General features: G+C 52.7%; 1 protein-coding gene across 1 annotated transcript in view; it reads left to right on the top strand.

The window, feature by feature from the left end:
• COL17A1 (collagen type XVII alpha 1 chain) overlaps positions 1 to 15822 on the top strand; it is a 48351-nt gene that overhangs the window by 21386 nt on the left and 11143 nt on the right. Inside the window, 21 exon segments of the mRNA XM_070470124.1 lie at positions 691 to 735; positions 2556 to 2780; positions 3356 to 3574; positions 3909 to 3938; positions 4312 to 4338; positions 5550 to 5576; positions 5679 to 5741; positions 6461 to 6565; positions 6858 to 6871; positions 6873 to 6921; positions 7601 to 7636; positions 8247 to 8300; positions 8541 to 8576; positions 9070 to 9105; positions 9706 to 9768; positions 10981 to 11016; positions 11290 to 11361; positions 12131 to 12157; positions 13148 to 13183; positions 14948 to 14983; positions 15235 to 15315. Coding sequence (XP_070326225.1) covers positions 691 to 735; positions 2556 to 2780; positions 3356 to 3574; positions 3909 to 3938; positions 4312 to 4338; positions 5550 to 5576; positions 5679 to 5741; positions 6461 to 6565; positions 6858 to 6871; positions 6873 to 6921; positions 7601 to 7636; positions 8247 to 8300; positions 8541 to 8576; positions 9070 to 9105; positions 9706 to 9768; positions 10981 to 11016; positions 11290 to 11361; positions 12131 to 12157; positions 13148 to 13183; positions 14948 to 14983; positions 15235 to 15315 — 1317 coding nt within the window.

Below are 15822 nucleotides of genomic sequence, written 5' to 3'. Positions count from 1 at the left end.
AAATGAGTTACAATCCTCTCAAGGTCTAACACTAAGTCTTCTTCTACTTTTTTTTTTTTCCGAGATACTTAAGTGTTTATTCTTTGATTATCTGAAGTTTGGTCTTCTAAATTAGCAGTTCCTTACATTTTAGGGGTGGAGGTGGGGTTGTGGAGCCAAAGGACCCTTTTCAGAACCTGGTGAAAGCTGTAAACAATTTTTCCAGAAAATCTCACACACGCCCACAAACTCAGTGGTCGTGTAGAATCTGAGACTTGTGCTCAGCCCTTCTCCAGGCCCGTCTTTGCCTTTTTTTTCTTTCCAGCCCAGGTTAGGAACCTGTGTGCAAAGCCTTTTAACCAAGAAATCAAGAGTCATTTCTCACAAGCACATTTATTGTTTGAATGCCATGGTCACCCCTAGTATGTCCTCCAAAAAATGTCTGGGCTTTCAGGTCACAAAAGTTTATTACAGTGTACTTTTGCTCACTGTGAGTTGTTCGCCAAGCCAAGTCTTCATCAACATAATTATTGCAGTATGAGATCGGTGAGGACTGAGTTAATGATGTTCCTGCACATGGCTGTTCCACGAGGTCCCTGGGGCACACCTACTTCAAGCCCCACAGCAGGTCCACGCACAGGCTGGACCGTCCTGTGGGCTCCTGCGGTTTAAGGGCTCAGTCAAAACAGTGACCTCGGTGCTGTCTTTCAGGGGATGTGAAGACTGTGTCTGCAAAGGGCAAGGGCGCTTCTGCAGGTGAGCAAGAGCGATGGGTCCCACAGCAACAGGAGTGGAGGAGCTGGCGATGGTGACTGGACCAGATAACAGCCCCCTAGCCTGGAGCCAGAGCACACATGAACACCCCCGCTCTAGAGTTTCCCCAAAAGCCTTCAAAGGGAGTGGGGTGGAGAGCGGTGGAGGGGTTGGCTGGGGGCCAAAGCAGGGCTGCAGAAGGAGCTCAGCTCAGGAGACAAGCTCACAGGTCACAGTGTGCCTGCGGGACGCCCACTGTCTGGGTGCCTACTGTCTGGGTGCCAACTATCTGGTCCTGGACACGCCTTCAAGGTGACCCTAAGATCACACACATCTCCAGTCCCTTACACCTTCCTCACTTGCTCCCATCATCTTGTGAGAGAAGGAAATCAAGGAGTATCAGCCCACTTTAGATATTAAAAACAAAATACACTTTCACTAAAAAGAAATAAAAAGCCTCTTGGCCACCCGTTAGGTGCTGAGTATAGTTCTAGGCACTGTGAGGATTACAAAGAAAGAGCCTTGTGACCCGATGTGGAGATGGGGATTATTCAGATTTGGGCTTAATAAAATGCAGGAAGTTGTGGCAGATCCATGTTCATAATCAACACTTTTAACCCTGATGCTCTCTGCTACATCCTCTGCTAATTACGCTGCATGCCTTATCTCATTTATCATCCATTTCATGAAGAAAGGTCAACTTTGAACTCCATTTTCTTTTTTTTTTTTTTGCAGGGTCTGGCAAATCTTTATTTTTTACTGTAGCTTTTATATTCTAAGTTAGTACATTTTTAGGGGAGAAAGTTTAACATTACATCATCTTGTCCCTCAGGAAACCAGGGTGTTTACAGTAACTTCTTTGTGAGTGTCTTATACATTATCTTCTGGCCTCGGGGCCTATTGACATTTTATGACCTAGGTGAATGCAAAGCTGTTTTCCTGTAATCTATACTTTAATGAACACAAAGGTTAGTCCTTTTGCAGAAGTTATTAGTTGAATTTATCTAAAAGGTTTACAACACAAAGACTCTGTAGCTCTGGTGAGGCAGCCCCTGTTTAGCATTCCTGGTTAAAATGAACAATTCTAACCACTTTTAAAATAATATTTTTGTGTTACATTAATACGCATTTGCCAAGCAGGCTAGCAAAGGGTCTAAATTGAAACACTCCTTTCATCCTGGATAATCTTATAGGATACTGCCGTCCTGGGGACATGTTGATTAAAGTTCTAAGTTGATTCTGTTTGGAGAGAAATCGGGGAAGGCCTTCTCCCTGTGTCACAGAAATTAGGGAGTGGTCTAATATAGCAAGCATCAGAAAGACAGAGATCATCTTTAAGGTGAGCGCCAGGGCAGCTTTTCGAAATTCCTGAAGTCCTGATCTGCCTTGCTTGTCAGGCCTTCTCCTCATGACCTTGTCATGGGTGGGATCTCGTGTGCTGGCTCCCGGCAACAGGCACACATGTAGTATTGATTATGATACAAATGAATTTCCTTCATTTCCCCCACAGTTTATCAGCTTTGAAATGGGGCTTTACTCCCTGCGGAGGAAGGCCGGCTCTCCTGAACTCCATTTTCTAAAAAGAGGAACCAGAGAGTTTAAGGGACCTTTTCAGGCTCACACAGCTCAAGCCCAGGGTTGTCAGACCTCTGCTCATGATCAGCCAGCACGGCTCCTTGTTTATTCCAGGAACCACAGGGACCTGCCTGCAAGCCCACTCACACTCACTCAGGCCTGCAGGAAATCACCACAAGTCAGAGAATTTGGAGGGAAGGGGGCACGAGCCGCCGGCAGCCACCTTACCCTTGCCCTCTCTTCCACAGACATCCACGGCTACGACCACCGCCGTGGTGGTGGAGGCGGTGGCGGCAGCAGCGGCGGCGGTGCCCTTGGCAGTGGGGCCGCTGGTGGAGGGGGCAAGGGCTCGTGGGGGGCGGCGCCTGCCTGGTGCCCCTGCGGCTCCTGGTGCAGCTGGTGGAAGTGGCTGCTGGGCCTGCTGCTCACCTGGCTACTGCTCCTGGGGCTGCTCTTCGGCCTCATCGCTCTGGGTACGTGTGGCAGGGCCCTGCTGCCTGTTCAGAAGGGCAGGAACCAGCAAGTATCCCAAGTGTCAGGTGCCAAGGGGCCCGAGATCATGGGTGCAGACCCCTTGTTCCTGCAGATGCGGAGGCTGGGGCCCCAGGAGGCCCCTGGTCAAGGTCCTGTGGCTGCTCCGTTGCGGAGCTGGGACTCTAAGGCAGCTCCTGGTTCCCAGGGAACAAGGGCCCCATGCCAGTGGCATCCTGCTCCAAGCCCCTTGCTGCCCTTAATAATCAGGCCAGACCTTTCATAGCCTTTCTACTTTTCACATTCTGTTGACTCACACCAGCTCCCTTGGGAGACTTGAGGGCTAGCTCTGTCACCATGGCCAGGCTTCTTCAAGGCTCAGTTCCAGTTTTGAGTAACTCATCCTGCCGGTAGCCACAGCAGACTATCTCCCCAAAAATATTCCAGTAAAATGTCCCCGCAGCGTGAAGAAGCCACCACGGCCTCCAGAGCCCCCATTTCAGCCTCCCCTGGAGCACTAGGAAGGCACTGGCTGGCAGGCTCCTGTCCTGATGCTGTCTCTGTGTGTCTGTTCCAGCCGAGGAAGTGAGGAAGCTGAAGGCACGTGTGGACGAGCTGGAGAAAATGAGGGGCCGCTTGTCTTACAACGAGAAGATGGAGAGGAGCAGCCAGGATGCTGTCCAGGGGGTTGCGCCCAGGCTGGGGGAAGGTCTAGGAAAATCTGGGCTTGATGGCTACAATCAGGAGGACATCTGGCAATTTGTGAGGGCCAGGCTGATGACAGAACAGGAAAACGGTGAGCACATCACAGGGGGAAAGGTCAGCAGCTCCCAGTCCTGGCTCCTGTATATGGAGTGGTGCCTGTTTAGGGCAATCCCCAGCGCCCCTCACTCAGCTCTCTTGACAGCCCTGGGATGGAGGGAGGACCCATATTGGTATCCTATTTTATGGTTAGAAAAACTGGGAGCTGGGGATCATTGTCCAACCTGCATACTTTAGAATCAGGTAGCTAGTCCTAGCCTGTTTCGTCCCACCATACCACTGATCCCCTTCAGGGGTGTGTGTGTTGTGCTTGTGTGGTTGTGACACAGAAGGTGTGCAGCTAACTCCTGCTTTGCTGTCTCTTGTAGGAAATCTCCGAGGAAGCCCTGGGCCTAAAGGTATCACAGGGGATGGAGCCCTTTTCCTGCACTTGGACCCAAGTTTTCTGGGGGTGGGGAGTGGGGCGAGTTTGGAAAACTTTTTTTTTCCCCCAAATTGAAGGATGAGCAGTGGAAAGATCTTACAGAATCTGTTGGGAGGGCTGAGAACTGGCTCTACCGTCAGAATATCTTAGAATGGGAAGGGAGCTGAAGTGTCGTCTAAGAGAGGCGAATGATGAGCCCAAGAGACACCGATGGTGATGGAGAGGAAGCCATGCCACACGCCAGCTCACTATGAAATGTCGTTTACATGGGGTCCACTGACTTTTAGGAGAGAATGGCCCTTGGCTTCTCACCACATCTCACAGTTCTCATGTCTCTCTTATTTTAGGTGACATGGGAGTTCAAGGCCCTAAAGGTAAATAGAACAAAATTTTTACCTTAAATATTAGTGAAGGTTGACAGTTTAAAGCAATCAGCAAGTGCCAGAAAACACACTTCCCACCCTCCCTGGCCATCCCCGACTTGTGGTAGGATTGTGAATTGCAGAGCAGCCTGCAGACCCTCAGGCTTTTGGGGAAGGGACCAGGAGTGGGGGAAGTGGGGGCTTCCCGATAGAACCTCTGGGGCAGTCCTGTCGCTGGCCCAATCTTAGGGGTTCCCACAGCAAGGACCCTGAGGAGGCCTGTGGTCTGGATCAGCCCAGGTGGTTCCAAGGCCAGGGGTACACAGACCATTCTGAGAATCACTATTGGAGATGGCAGGGTCACCCCCTCTCTTCTCAGCTTCACCTCCCTTCTCAAGAGATCCCGGTGCAGGAATTGGGGTTCCTCTACTTGATGGCCTCCCAAGTTCAAGATTCCCTGCCCACTGGGTCACCACCTCTGCACTCCATTCCCCAAGGCTCCAGCTTGCAGGCTATGAACCCACCCTGACCATTGTCGACTAAAAAATACAGTCACAACCTGAAAGTAGAGAGTTATTTTGTTTGGTTGGAATGTTTAGGACCCTGAGCCCGGAAAACAGCATGTCAGGATCTCTGAGAGAACTGCTCTGAGGGGGTGGTGGGTGTCAGGCTATATACAAGTTTGCAACAAAGGGAGCAGGCAGTTTGAACATCAAAGATCAGGTATTCAGTTAAGGAAGTGAGCATTCTATGTATGGAAGGATGGAAGCTTCTAGGCTCACCGAATTCATTTCTTTCATATGCACCTCAGCTATCTGGGGCCAATCCTGTTTCCTTGTTCACCTTGTTTCTTGCATTCCCCCAGCTCCTCAGCAATCACCGTGGGGGTGGCAGCATCTGCTGGATCGCAGTTTTGGGCTTCCTCATTCACATTTGGAGGCCAGAAATCGCTGATGGCTGTGAAATTTCTTGTTCATTAATATAGGAGATATTTTCATTTCACACCATCATGCAGTCAAATCTGAATCACAGATAAACAATAAATCATTCTTCACTATAAGTATGTCCCAAATACTAAAAATTTATTCAGGGTTTATCTGCAATTCAGAGTTAACTGATCGTCCCATATTGTAGTTTGGCCATCCTACCTGAATTCCACTGGAGGCTCCTTTAGGTGATCAGCCTGGGTCCTCTGCTTGACTTTTCTTTCTTTGTTCCCACAGGAGACCGAGGGTTCCCTGGAACTCCAGGTGTGTAGCCTCTGATGGTGCTGCTAGGGTTGTGGACCACTGGGTCCTGGCTCCTGGTATCTGGGAGGAAAGAAAGGCTGAGCTATTCTTGTGTGTCCACAGGTATCCCTGGGCCCTTGGGCCACCAAGGTCCAGAGGGACCAAAGGGACAGAAAGGCAACATGGGTAAGAACCATTTCTCTGTTCACTTATTCCCTCATTCATTCATTCATTCAGTAAATGTTTTTGTTAGGTACCTGCTCTGTGCCAGACCCTGTTTTAGGTGTTGGGGAGAGGGTGGTGAACAAAACAGAGAACCCCTACCTACTTCTGGGTGCAGATAAACAATAGACATGATAGATAAATGAAGTATACAGAGGGAGGAAGTGACTGGTAAAATAAGAACATAGAGGCCAGTGGGTCTGGAAGGGCTGAAGCGTCTAGAAGGATAATTGAAAATAAGGCTGGCAGGGAAGGCCTCACTGAGAAGGTCCCATTTAAGCAAAGACGTGAAGTGAGAGAGGGAGCCAGGCCTAAGATGATCCAGGGGAACCTTCCAGGCAGAGGGAGCAGATACAGGCCTGGGCAAGGGTCTGGGAGCCTGGGGAGGAGTAGGAGGAGGAGGGTGTCGGGAGCCATCTAAGGAGGCCAAGAGTCAAGAGGGAGGGGCCTTGGAGACCTTGCAAGGATATGGCTTTTATTCTCAGTGAGCTGAGAAGCTGTTTGCAGGTTGGGGCAGAAATGGGACACGATCAACTTGCATTTTCAAACTCTGGCTTCTGCACTGAGTTTGGGCTGCAGAGGAAAAGAAGTAGGGAGGTAGGTGTGGAGACTCCAGGCAGGTGTCTTGCCAGCAAGATGCTGCCTATCTGGTGACTAGCTGAGGTGGGCATTTCTGTCTTTAGGTGAGCCTGGCATGGAGGGGCCCATGGGTCAGAGAGGGCGAGAAGGCCCCATGGGACCTCGCGGTGAACCAGGGCCCCCTGGGTTTGGAGAGAAAGGAGACAGAGGTAAGAGGCAATTCCTTCACTGGGCAGACTGGCCGCATCCACACTTCCTCCTCACATGGTTCTCCCTCCCTCTCTCTTTCACTTTCCATTAGCTGAGCACCTGCTTTGAGCCAGGGTCTGTGCTGGATCCTGTGGTCTAAGAAGGGGGCATGGGCTGGGATGTGGGTTCAGGCCCAACGGATCTGAGACCACCAGCAGGGTGGGAGGTGTTTTCCACCTGCAAATGATACCACATGGGCTGAGTGGGTGACTGAAGTGGGGGGACTCTCTCAGAGTGCTTATTTCTCCCCAGGGGATGCCGGTAAACCCGGGTGTTCAGGGCCCACCTGGTGTCCCAGGCTCTGTCGGTCCCAAAGGTAAGTCAAGTGCCCACACAGTGCCCAAGTTTGCCATGTCCAGGAGGGATCTCAGAGGTCCAGGCACTGGGATCCCCGACAGCCCTAATCCACAGCTCCAGGGTTGACAGGCCCAGAGAGGGTCCCCCTCCCCAGAAAAGAGTCCCTGGGTGTCAGGATTAGAGCTGTATTTTTGGCAAATTTATTTATATTTGGCAAATTTTGGTGAATGTATTGTGGTGAATTTGGGGGTTATGCCTCCATTTCTGTTCAATGACCCTGTTATGTGGCCCATAAGTGGGTGGATGGATCTGGAAATAAGAAGTCAGACAATTTCCTTGCCAGTCGGGGCCCAGAGGCAAACATTCAAGAGCAATCTGTCTGGACACGCCAAGGGATAGGGCCTTCTCACAGTGCGATGTCCAACTGGTCCCCTCTCCTCCCTGCCCCTGCCTTAGCCCAAATGTTCGACCAGGAAGGAGCAGGTGGTCTTTTGATCCTGGCAGCCGCAGCTTCCTCCCTAAGAAGGACTTCACACTGGGGTCACTCCTGGACCCGCCGACTCTGGGGTCCTGGTGCACACACGCAGCCCTCACCTGGGGTGTACACCCCACCCCCTCCACGTGCCACTCTGCATGGGGTCAGTGTCCCGGCTTGTAACCAACCCATCTGATCATTACTGTCCTGTTGTCCTCCTCAGGTTCCAGTGGTTCTCCTGGCCTGCAGGGTCCCCCAGGTCAGTGGCCTTCTTCTCAAAAATAGATGCTATTTCTGGGGCAAAGAGAGGGAGGTTAAATGGAGAAACAAACATTTTTAAAGCCAAAGAAGCAATTCTAAAGAGAGCCTCCTGGAGACACAAAGCTCCCCTCTGCCTGTGTGCCACCTGTGGTTAAGGTCGGGTACAATGGGCCCCATGAGACTGTTCTTACTCAAATTGGGGCACCAGACCCTCCAGCACTTCCAGCAGGCGGCTCCCATCCTGCTTTGATCTGAACGAAGCGCCTGCCTCCCCTCATCCCTGTGGGCCAGAGCGCGTGCCGGCGTCTCGAGCTGCAGCCCACAGTATCCTGCAGTCCAGCGTCTCTGCCAGGGTCCCCACGAGGGGTTCTCATGCCTGGGCCTGGGAATCGCAGGCACCAGAAACCTAGTCCAGGATGAGGTAGTGGGGACATGGGCGGAGACCATGAACAGCAGCCCTTGACTTTTACCCCAGGGAGTGTGTTTGTCTGTGCATGTGTGTGCCTAGTAGGTATGTGTGTGCGGATGTGTGCATGTACCCGTGTGCATGTCCATCCCTTCCAAAGCTGGGGACACTCATCCACCCATGTGGTTTCCTCTGTGTGCAGGCTCTATAGGTCCCCAAGGACTCCGAGGTGAAGTGGGACTCCCTGGTATCAAAGGTAAGCTGGGGGGAGGGGCTGGGGGAGGGGCATTACCTTAGAGATGCAGTTCACTCAAGAAGGAGGTCTGGGGCACAGGGAGGGTCTGGTGGGCTCACCAACAGCCTGCGCAGGCCGACAGGTGTGTGAGGGGAAGGGGCAGTCAGGACGGTGGGGGAGCCTGACTTCTGCCACAGATTCTGCCCCTTCTTGTTCGTTCCACCAAGGCTTTTCACACTGAGGTGACCATTTCCTTTTCAGGTGACAAAGGACCTATGGGACCACCGGGACCCAAAGGTGTGTTGCTCCTGCTGCTGCTCGGACATCACCACAGCCTGGGAACCCAGATGTGAACCCTGTCCCTGGGTCTTGATGACCAGACCCTAGGGCTGGGAGGGATCCGAGGCTCTAGTCCAGCCTCTGAGGCACAGAGGAGAAACAGCAGCAGCGTCACAGTGCTGTAGTCGGGTGGTCCTCGGAGTAGCGCGGACACAGCCCTGAGGCCTCTCCCCACTAGTCTGGACCCCCTGTTGCCCCCAGCAGCCACTGGTGAGACAGAAAGGCCTGGGTCAGTTTGTGGGTGGGCCCTGACCCAGGAGAAATCTTCTAGCTTGCTTTCTGGGTCTTTGTTAATGCTGAGTTCTCACCAACATTCAGCAGATAACAGCTTCCAGATACTGTGGGAACTGTTCTGCAGCCAGGGTCCCTCTTGCTGAGTGAGATTCTTTTCCTTGCTCCTGACTGATGCTACTTTTCTCTACCCCTGCCCCTCACCCCATGCTTATTTCAGGTGACCAGGGTGAGAAAGGACCCCGAGGCCTCACAGGTCAGTCCCACACAGGAATCTACTGTCAATCTAAAGACTTTTTATAACTCCATTGGATACTGTAAGTGGGGGAAAAAATACAGAAGCATCAGAGAGAATCTCTGTCTAAAAACCTTCAGAGGACTTGCAATCTAGAGTGGAGTATAAGCCAGCATCAGCAATATATGTTTGGAACAGAAAAGATAGTTTGTGATCGTCTCTGATTCTTTTGAAGAATTTAGTTGGAAAACTAAGTCCTTCCCAAAGTGGCAGACATTTCACACTACTCATATCCCTTTTTCCCCTTACCTCCTGCCAACTTGCACGATTAAAAGGAAGTAGTACTAATGCTTTGGCCACAAGAGGTAGCTTTTTGTTGCTAAGGAAATGAGACTCATACACAGGCCCCTCCAGACCAGGTGTGGCCTCTGGGCCAGTCCATGCCTGCTGCTGGGGGTGGGAGGTCTGACTTTAGAATGAAATCAGACACTGCGTCCCCAGCCTCCGGTTGACCTGCCAGGTTCCTCTGGTCGGAGAGGTGGCAGGCTTTGGGGAGTCTGGCAGGGTGGCATGCTCTATCATGGTCAAGCTTCTCCATCACCTAGTCCACTTCCTTTGCAGGCGAGCCCGGCTTGAAAGGTTTACCTGGTGCCGTGGGTGAGCCCGGGGCTAAAGGAGCGATGGGTGAGTGTCCCAAAGCAGCACGCACCATGGGTCTGCACCGCTGCCATCATCATCATGCCCTAGAGCTGAGATCCGTCTAGAGCTGTGTCTCCCATTCTCTAATCTGTCCACTCCCTGGCAGAGACTCCATTTACAGGCTGTTCCTGAATCTGGGCATCCTCTTGGGGCTCACATAGCTGCCACTGTCTCTGACAGCTTCTTACTGCTCTGAGGGTGGGGGGTCTTGGCAAGACATGGTCCATCCCCCCCCCACCCCCATTCCTACCTCCAAGGTACTCAGGCCCCTGGGGAGGACAGGGCAAGAGCTGAGGTTCTTCAGAACCTGCAGAATTCTAGGCACAGCTCTGATACTCCAGGGCTGGTCTCACAGCCAGATCGCAGGGTTCAGCCCTTGGGCTGACCCTTCCTGAGCGGCCTGTCAGCAAGGACAAGGAAGCTGGCCAAAGGCCCCCCCCCCCCGAGCTGGCCACCCCAGGTAGCCAGGCGTTTGGCAACATGTCCCAGAAGGGTTTAAGCCCCACTGATGGGGATGTGGTGCCTTGATCTCATTCATTTTGTGAACTATTAGGAAGTGCTGACAGAGGTCAGGATGCTGTGCTGGGCAATAAGATGCTTTCCCTCCCTCGAGGGGAGATAAAGCTTCTGTGAGGTGATGAGGGCCATGAGAGGTACAGGGTGCTCTGAGGAAACAGCAGAGAGAGAGGCTTCTTCCACCCAGAAGGAGGGAGGAAGGGGCTTTTCAGATGGTTCGAAAAACTAAAGAAGATTTTAACCCCATCAACTTAGAAAATTCCAGGCACAGGCAGCCATATGAGTGAGAAAAGGTAAAGAGGTGACAAAAAGCAAGAGCTGGTCCCAGATGGACATGACTTTAGACAGAGGTTAGGATGATGCCTACAGCAGAGGAGACAAGATCTTGGAGGGCCTTGATCTCTAGGCCGACACATTAAGCATCTGGTGTGGGACATGCAGTGGGGGCCTTGGAAGAGTTCTCGGCAGGAAAAGAGGCATTAGGAGGAGAGGGCAGGGGAATACTGTGCCCAGCAGTGTGACAAGGACAGGGCTTCTTCCATGTCTCATGGCTGCAGGAGGGGCTGCAGGGGCTCCCCCTCCCCCCACCTAGGAGACAGCTTGCAAGGCTGTAGGGTGGTTGAGGGAGGAGTCCCAGGGTAGCTATCAGAGTCACTGAAGAGCTTTGATCTGCTTTCCCAGGACCCGCTGGCCCCGATGGACATCAAGGCCCAAGAGGTTGGTCAAGGAGCTGCTCTCCTCACTCCCAAGCCTCCCCTGCCTGCCCCCTCCGAGCCCTGTCCACGTCCCAGCAGGCAGCCCCCAGCCCCCCAGTCACAATACCGGGGGTGTATGTCACAGGGAGGTGTGCAAGGTCCGGGTCTCACTCCCTTCCTCCCTTCTGTCTGCTGGCACGTTATTCAGTAGAACCCAAAGAGCCCCCAGCTCCCATGTGCGGGCCAGCCAGCTTGCCTAGAGGGAAAACTCTCCATGTGGCATTGCTCTCTCTAGGGGAACAAGGTCTTCCAGGAATGCCGGGAACCCGGGGATTACCAGGACCTTCTGGGGACCCAGGGAAGCCAGGTAAAGAGTGGGAAGAGGGAGCTGGCCATGCTATGTGTGTGTGTGTGTGTGTGTATACCTTTCTGAGTCCATTTTCCTCCAGAAACTTATCAGGAGAATGCTGGCTTGAGCATAGTGACTGTGGGTCCTGACAGCCCAGTCACCAAGTCTGGCAACTCAGAAAAAAAGATCAACACCAAAAGCAAGGAGTTCTAGAAAGCGGCAAGGAATCTCTTAAAAATAGCAGTTTCTTGCCACTCAGTTCCTGGCTCCTCTGAGCCCTTCCCCTGCAGACCTCCTGAGGCCATACCCGGACAGTCACCGGTGGCTGCCAGTTTGGGAAAAGAAGATGCTGTCAGGGTCACCACCAAAGGCCCAACAGGAGCAAGATCCCCAGAGCTGCAGGAGGAAGAAATCAAAACAAGAAAGCCATGAGGGCAAATGGCAATCCTCAGGGGCCCGTGAGGAGCAGGGGGCCCCCTGGCTCCTCTCGGGGGTGCACGGATGGGGAGCACCCAGGAGATAGCCTAGGGGGCAGCATTAGAGTCAATGAGTGTGTGAACTTTCTGGGTTTGTAGCTCTCAGACACCAAAGGGTCTGAGACCCCGAAAAAGCTAAGGACCATCCCCCAGTGGAGCAGTGGGTCAGAGAACCACTCCCGTCCAGGGTGACGAGGACCCTGGAGTCCGGCTGCCCCAAACATGGGATTCGTCTCCCTGCACCACTCCTGGGCTGAGGCAGGGGCTCCTCAGCCCTTCAACTCTCCTCTCATGTCTTTTGTTTTGCATAGGTCTCACTGGACCCCAAGGACCTCAGGGTGAGTCATTGGGTCACGCCCACCCCTGGCATTCGGCAGATGCTTCTCCAGTCACCAGAGTGTTTCCACTCCTCCCCTCACCCTCCAGCAAGAATGGGTTCAGGTCATTTTACTGAGTCTGAAGAAACACCTTAGGAAGGAAAAATACTCACAGAACAATCTAGAAAGGCATTCTGGAAGAGATGAGGTTAGATCACAAGCAAATTCTGTCTGCCTGAGCCTGGCCCCCTATGGTGCAGGGACCCCCCCCCCTCCCCTCCAACACACACACTCCCCCCGACCCCGAGAGGAGGCTCCAGGCTCAGAAGTCCCGTTAGCCCCACAGAGACCACATCCTCCATGGCGCAGCAGGAAGTGGGTGTCATGTCGCGCAGAAGGGCCCAGCCCCTCTGGGACAGCCCCAGTGTCCAGTCTGTCTGATAGCTGGATAGTGTGCACCCACCTGGATCTGAGAAATTGTCACCACACCAGCCCCAACTCCTAGAGGAAATTAGGCAAAGATGTAAAATAAAATCAAACATCTCCCCCAACAGTTTAGCACACAGGGACTTGTTTCTAATGCTTTCTGGTAGAATTCAGGGGATGAACCCAAAAGGCAATGTTATCAGATATAGAATATATAGGAATATATCTGATATATCTAAGAGATGTATTCTCTTAGATATATCAGATATATTGCCCAGCCCCTACTCCCCGAGGCTGCGGGGGGCACATCACCCAGAGGGGCTGGGATCCCCTACAGCAGGGTCCATGCACCTCTGCCTCCCTCCAGCCCAGCTGTTGCCCCATTTCCTAGAGATGGAGAAGGGCTCAGAGCCAGAGGCTGCCTGAGGGGCCGCTGGGCCCAGGTGGAAGTCAGAGTCAGCTGGGCCTGCGGTTTCAGAGTGTGATTGCGGCCTTGCTGGGTGACCAAGTGCTAGGCGCCACCACAGGGTGTCTGAGATTGCTGGCCCTTCAATATCCTGACTGACTTGTTTTCAATTACATCAGGAGTTCCTGGTACCCCCGGCCGACCAGGAGTTAAAGGTAAGTGGTTTTGCAAACAAACTAGATAGTCACTAGTCATTTTTGCAGGAGGCCCCTCTCTGGCAAGAGCCTGGACCAACAGTGGCATCTAGTGGCTTCAGAGGAAGGCTGTGAGGCTGAGCAGCCAAGATTCTTCTGATCAACTAAGCCCTGAATCCTCAAGCCCCACTCTGTTTCCCACAATCTAGAACCTCACTTTGGTGCCTGGGTTTCTCCAAGCCTTTGATGAAGGAGGATCTGGAAGGGTGCTGCCCCCACCCCTGAAAGCCTTTCCATCTCACCTCTAAAACACCCCGAGAGTGCTCCATCCCCTCACTTAGGCTGATCCCCCATAGTGTGACTCTTCCCTGGGACAGGTTTTATAATCCACGTAGACCTCAGTGTAACTGGGACATGGCCACCCCCTTTCTGAGAGGGGACTTTCATTCAGGAGGGTCTCAGATGCTACTGAGAGGATGAAGCCAGAGCTTTGGGGGGAGCAGCCTCAGGACTGGACCCTTCCACGTAGGGCAACACTAGCATCCGCCTCCAGCCCTGAGCAGTGCAGGACAGGCATTGCTCAGGGACGGTCCTCTCCTTCTGTCCCTGTGAGTCTACCATCCTGATCCCTGACATTCCATAGAGCTGCCCTCTATCACTGTCACCTTGCGAGGATCTACTTTCCAGAAACTATTTCTAGCAACTGGTTGGGGGCAAGGAGTTCTTTCAGGCACATCCCGGGCAGACACATCTCCGGGTCCACAGATCTGCTCAGGGAGAGGCCTGGGATTCTCCAGGAGAGCCCCCTTGCCCTTCTCCAGGGGCTGTGGCTTTCTGTCCAGTGTGCACAAGAGGTGGACATTGTACCCAATACTGGATTGTGTTCCAACAAAAACAAGTACTTTCTCATAGATTTGAGCCCCCAGGGGCTGGCAGGACACAAGCAGAGACCACCCCTCTGCTCCCCCAAAGGGGGAAATCAGCATCACCCCTCAGTGTGTGGATGACTGAATACCCACAGGCCTTGGGAAATGACAAGAACGTTCCAGTCAAGGACTTTTCCATCCTGTTTCCACTCTCTTGGTTCTCTAGAATCTGTGGGTCTCCAGTCCACAGAGATTCCTCATTGAGATGGCCTTGAGAAAGTATGAATCTCCCATCCCCTTCTTGGAAGTCATCCATGCACATTTGCCTTTTCAACCCTCTGAAACACAAGGCAGAGAAGACATCTGTTAACCTTTACATAATTCGGGATTCCTCAGACCACAGACCCCGCGCCCCCCTTAACTCTGCACAGCCCCTACCCTGTCCCAGGGAATTAGCCCCTGAGGAACGTGGGAACTAGACCCCGCAGGCTCACGACCTGTGCTCTTTGACCTCTCAGCACTCTTCCCACCTAAAGCAATTCCCAGTAAGAGCCTTCGATGCCTGTGGAGGGAGAAGATCGACTATGGGAGTGGGAATGACTCCTGAGTTGGCATATTCTGGCCTCATCAAAAGGCACACTCTCCAACACCCACCAGTGAAGCCCCTTTGCAGAGACCCGGCTTCTTCCAAAAACTATTGTGGGCCAAGAAGATTGATGCTCTGGCTTCCAGGGTCTCCAGGGCACAGACTGTTGCTCAATGCATCCTGCCTGTTTCCCTTCAGTTCATTCAGATGCCTTTAGCCTGAGGGTTAGAAGCCCAGGAGTGGGTCTCAAATGCAATCAGAAACCTTGAAAATGATTTATTGAACCACTAATTGATCCTGGGACTGACCACTCTCCTCTTCCTCCCCTCCCAGGTGAACCAGGAGCTCCAGGCAAGATCATGACTTCAGGTAGGCAGGCCCTGCAGAGGGTACTGGCAGAGGGTACTGGGCATCTGTCTTGGCTCTGTCTCCATACCCTCCACACCTGCAGGCTTGGTGCTTTGGGCCGAATGCAGTGCTGAGCTCTGCCAGTCAGAGGGAGGAGGGTGGGGGAATTTTAGAGGTTGTACTGGCCAAACCTGGCCCACAGCCCAGCCTGGTCCCTGTGCCTCAGAATGAGGAGAGTGGGGCTCAGCATTCAACGTGCCTTCTGTTTACAGAGGGATCATCAACCATCACTGTCCCAGGTCCCCCAGGACCTCCTGGAGCCATGGGACCTCCGGGACCTCCAGGAGCCCCAGGTCAGTCTATTTTCTTGCTTTGCCCCAGGTCAGCATCAGGCTTGCTGACGTTTGACTACAGTAGCGTTCAGTCAAATCTGAAACCTGGGTTGGAACCTGGGGAAGAATAGGAAGAGGCTGAGAAAGCCCCTCCCCAACAGCCTGGTGAGCCCTGATCACTCCCCAGCAAGTATCCCAAGCCCTGTATGTACTCTGCTTCCCTGGGTCCCCAGAGCACCACTGCAGGCTCCAGCAGGTAAATGATGTGCTTAAGGCCACAAAGCTAAGAAGTAGCTGAGACAGGCTTCTGCCCAGGTTCCTCTGCCTTCAGATCCAGGATTTGACCTGTCAAGAGTCCGTCCTACAATTGTTTCCTCTTGGAGAACAACTCCATAATATGCATCAGGGGCAACAAAAATGCTAGAAGTCTATTTGAAGTAAATATCCCTAAATTGTCCAACAATAATGAGATGGCTACAAAAATAGGAAGACTCAAAAGAAAGATGTTTAAAGAGGGGAATACTCGAT

This window comes from Odocoileus virginianus, chromosome 7 (genome assembly GCF_023699985.2).
Source record: "Odocoileus virginianus isolate 20LAN1187 ecotype Illinois chromosome 7, Ovbor_1.2, whole genome shotgun sequence".
Classification (NCBI taxonomy): Eukaryota; Metazoa; Chordata; class Mammalia; order Artiodactyla; family Cervidae; genus Odocoileus; species Odocoileus virginianus.
The sequence above is the reverse complement of the archived record's forward strand: the minus strand, read 5'-3'. Positions and strand labels throughout refer to the sequence as shown.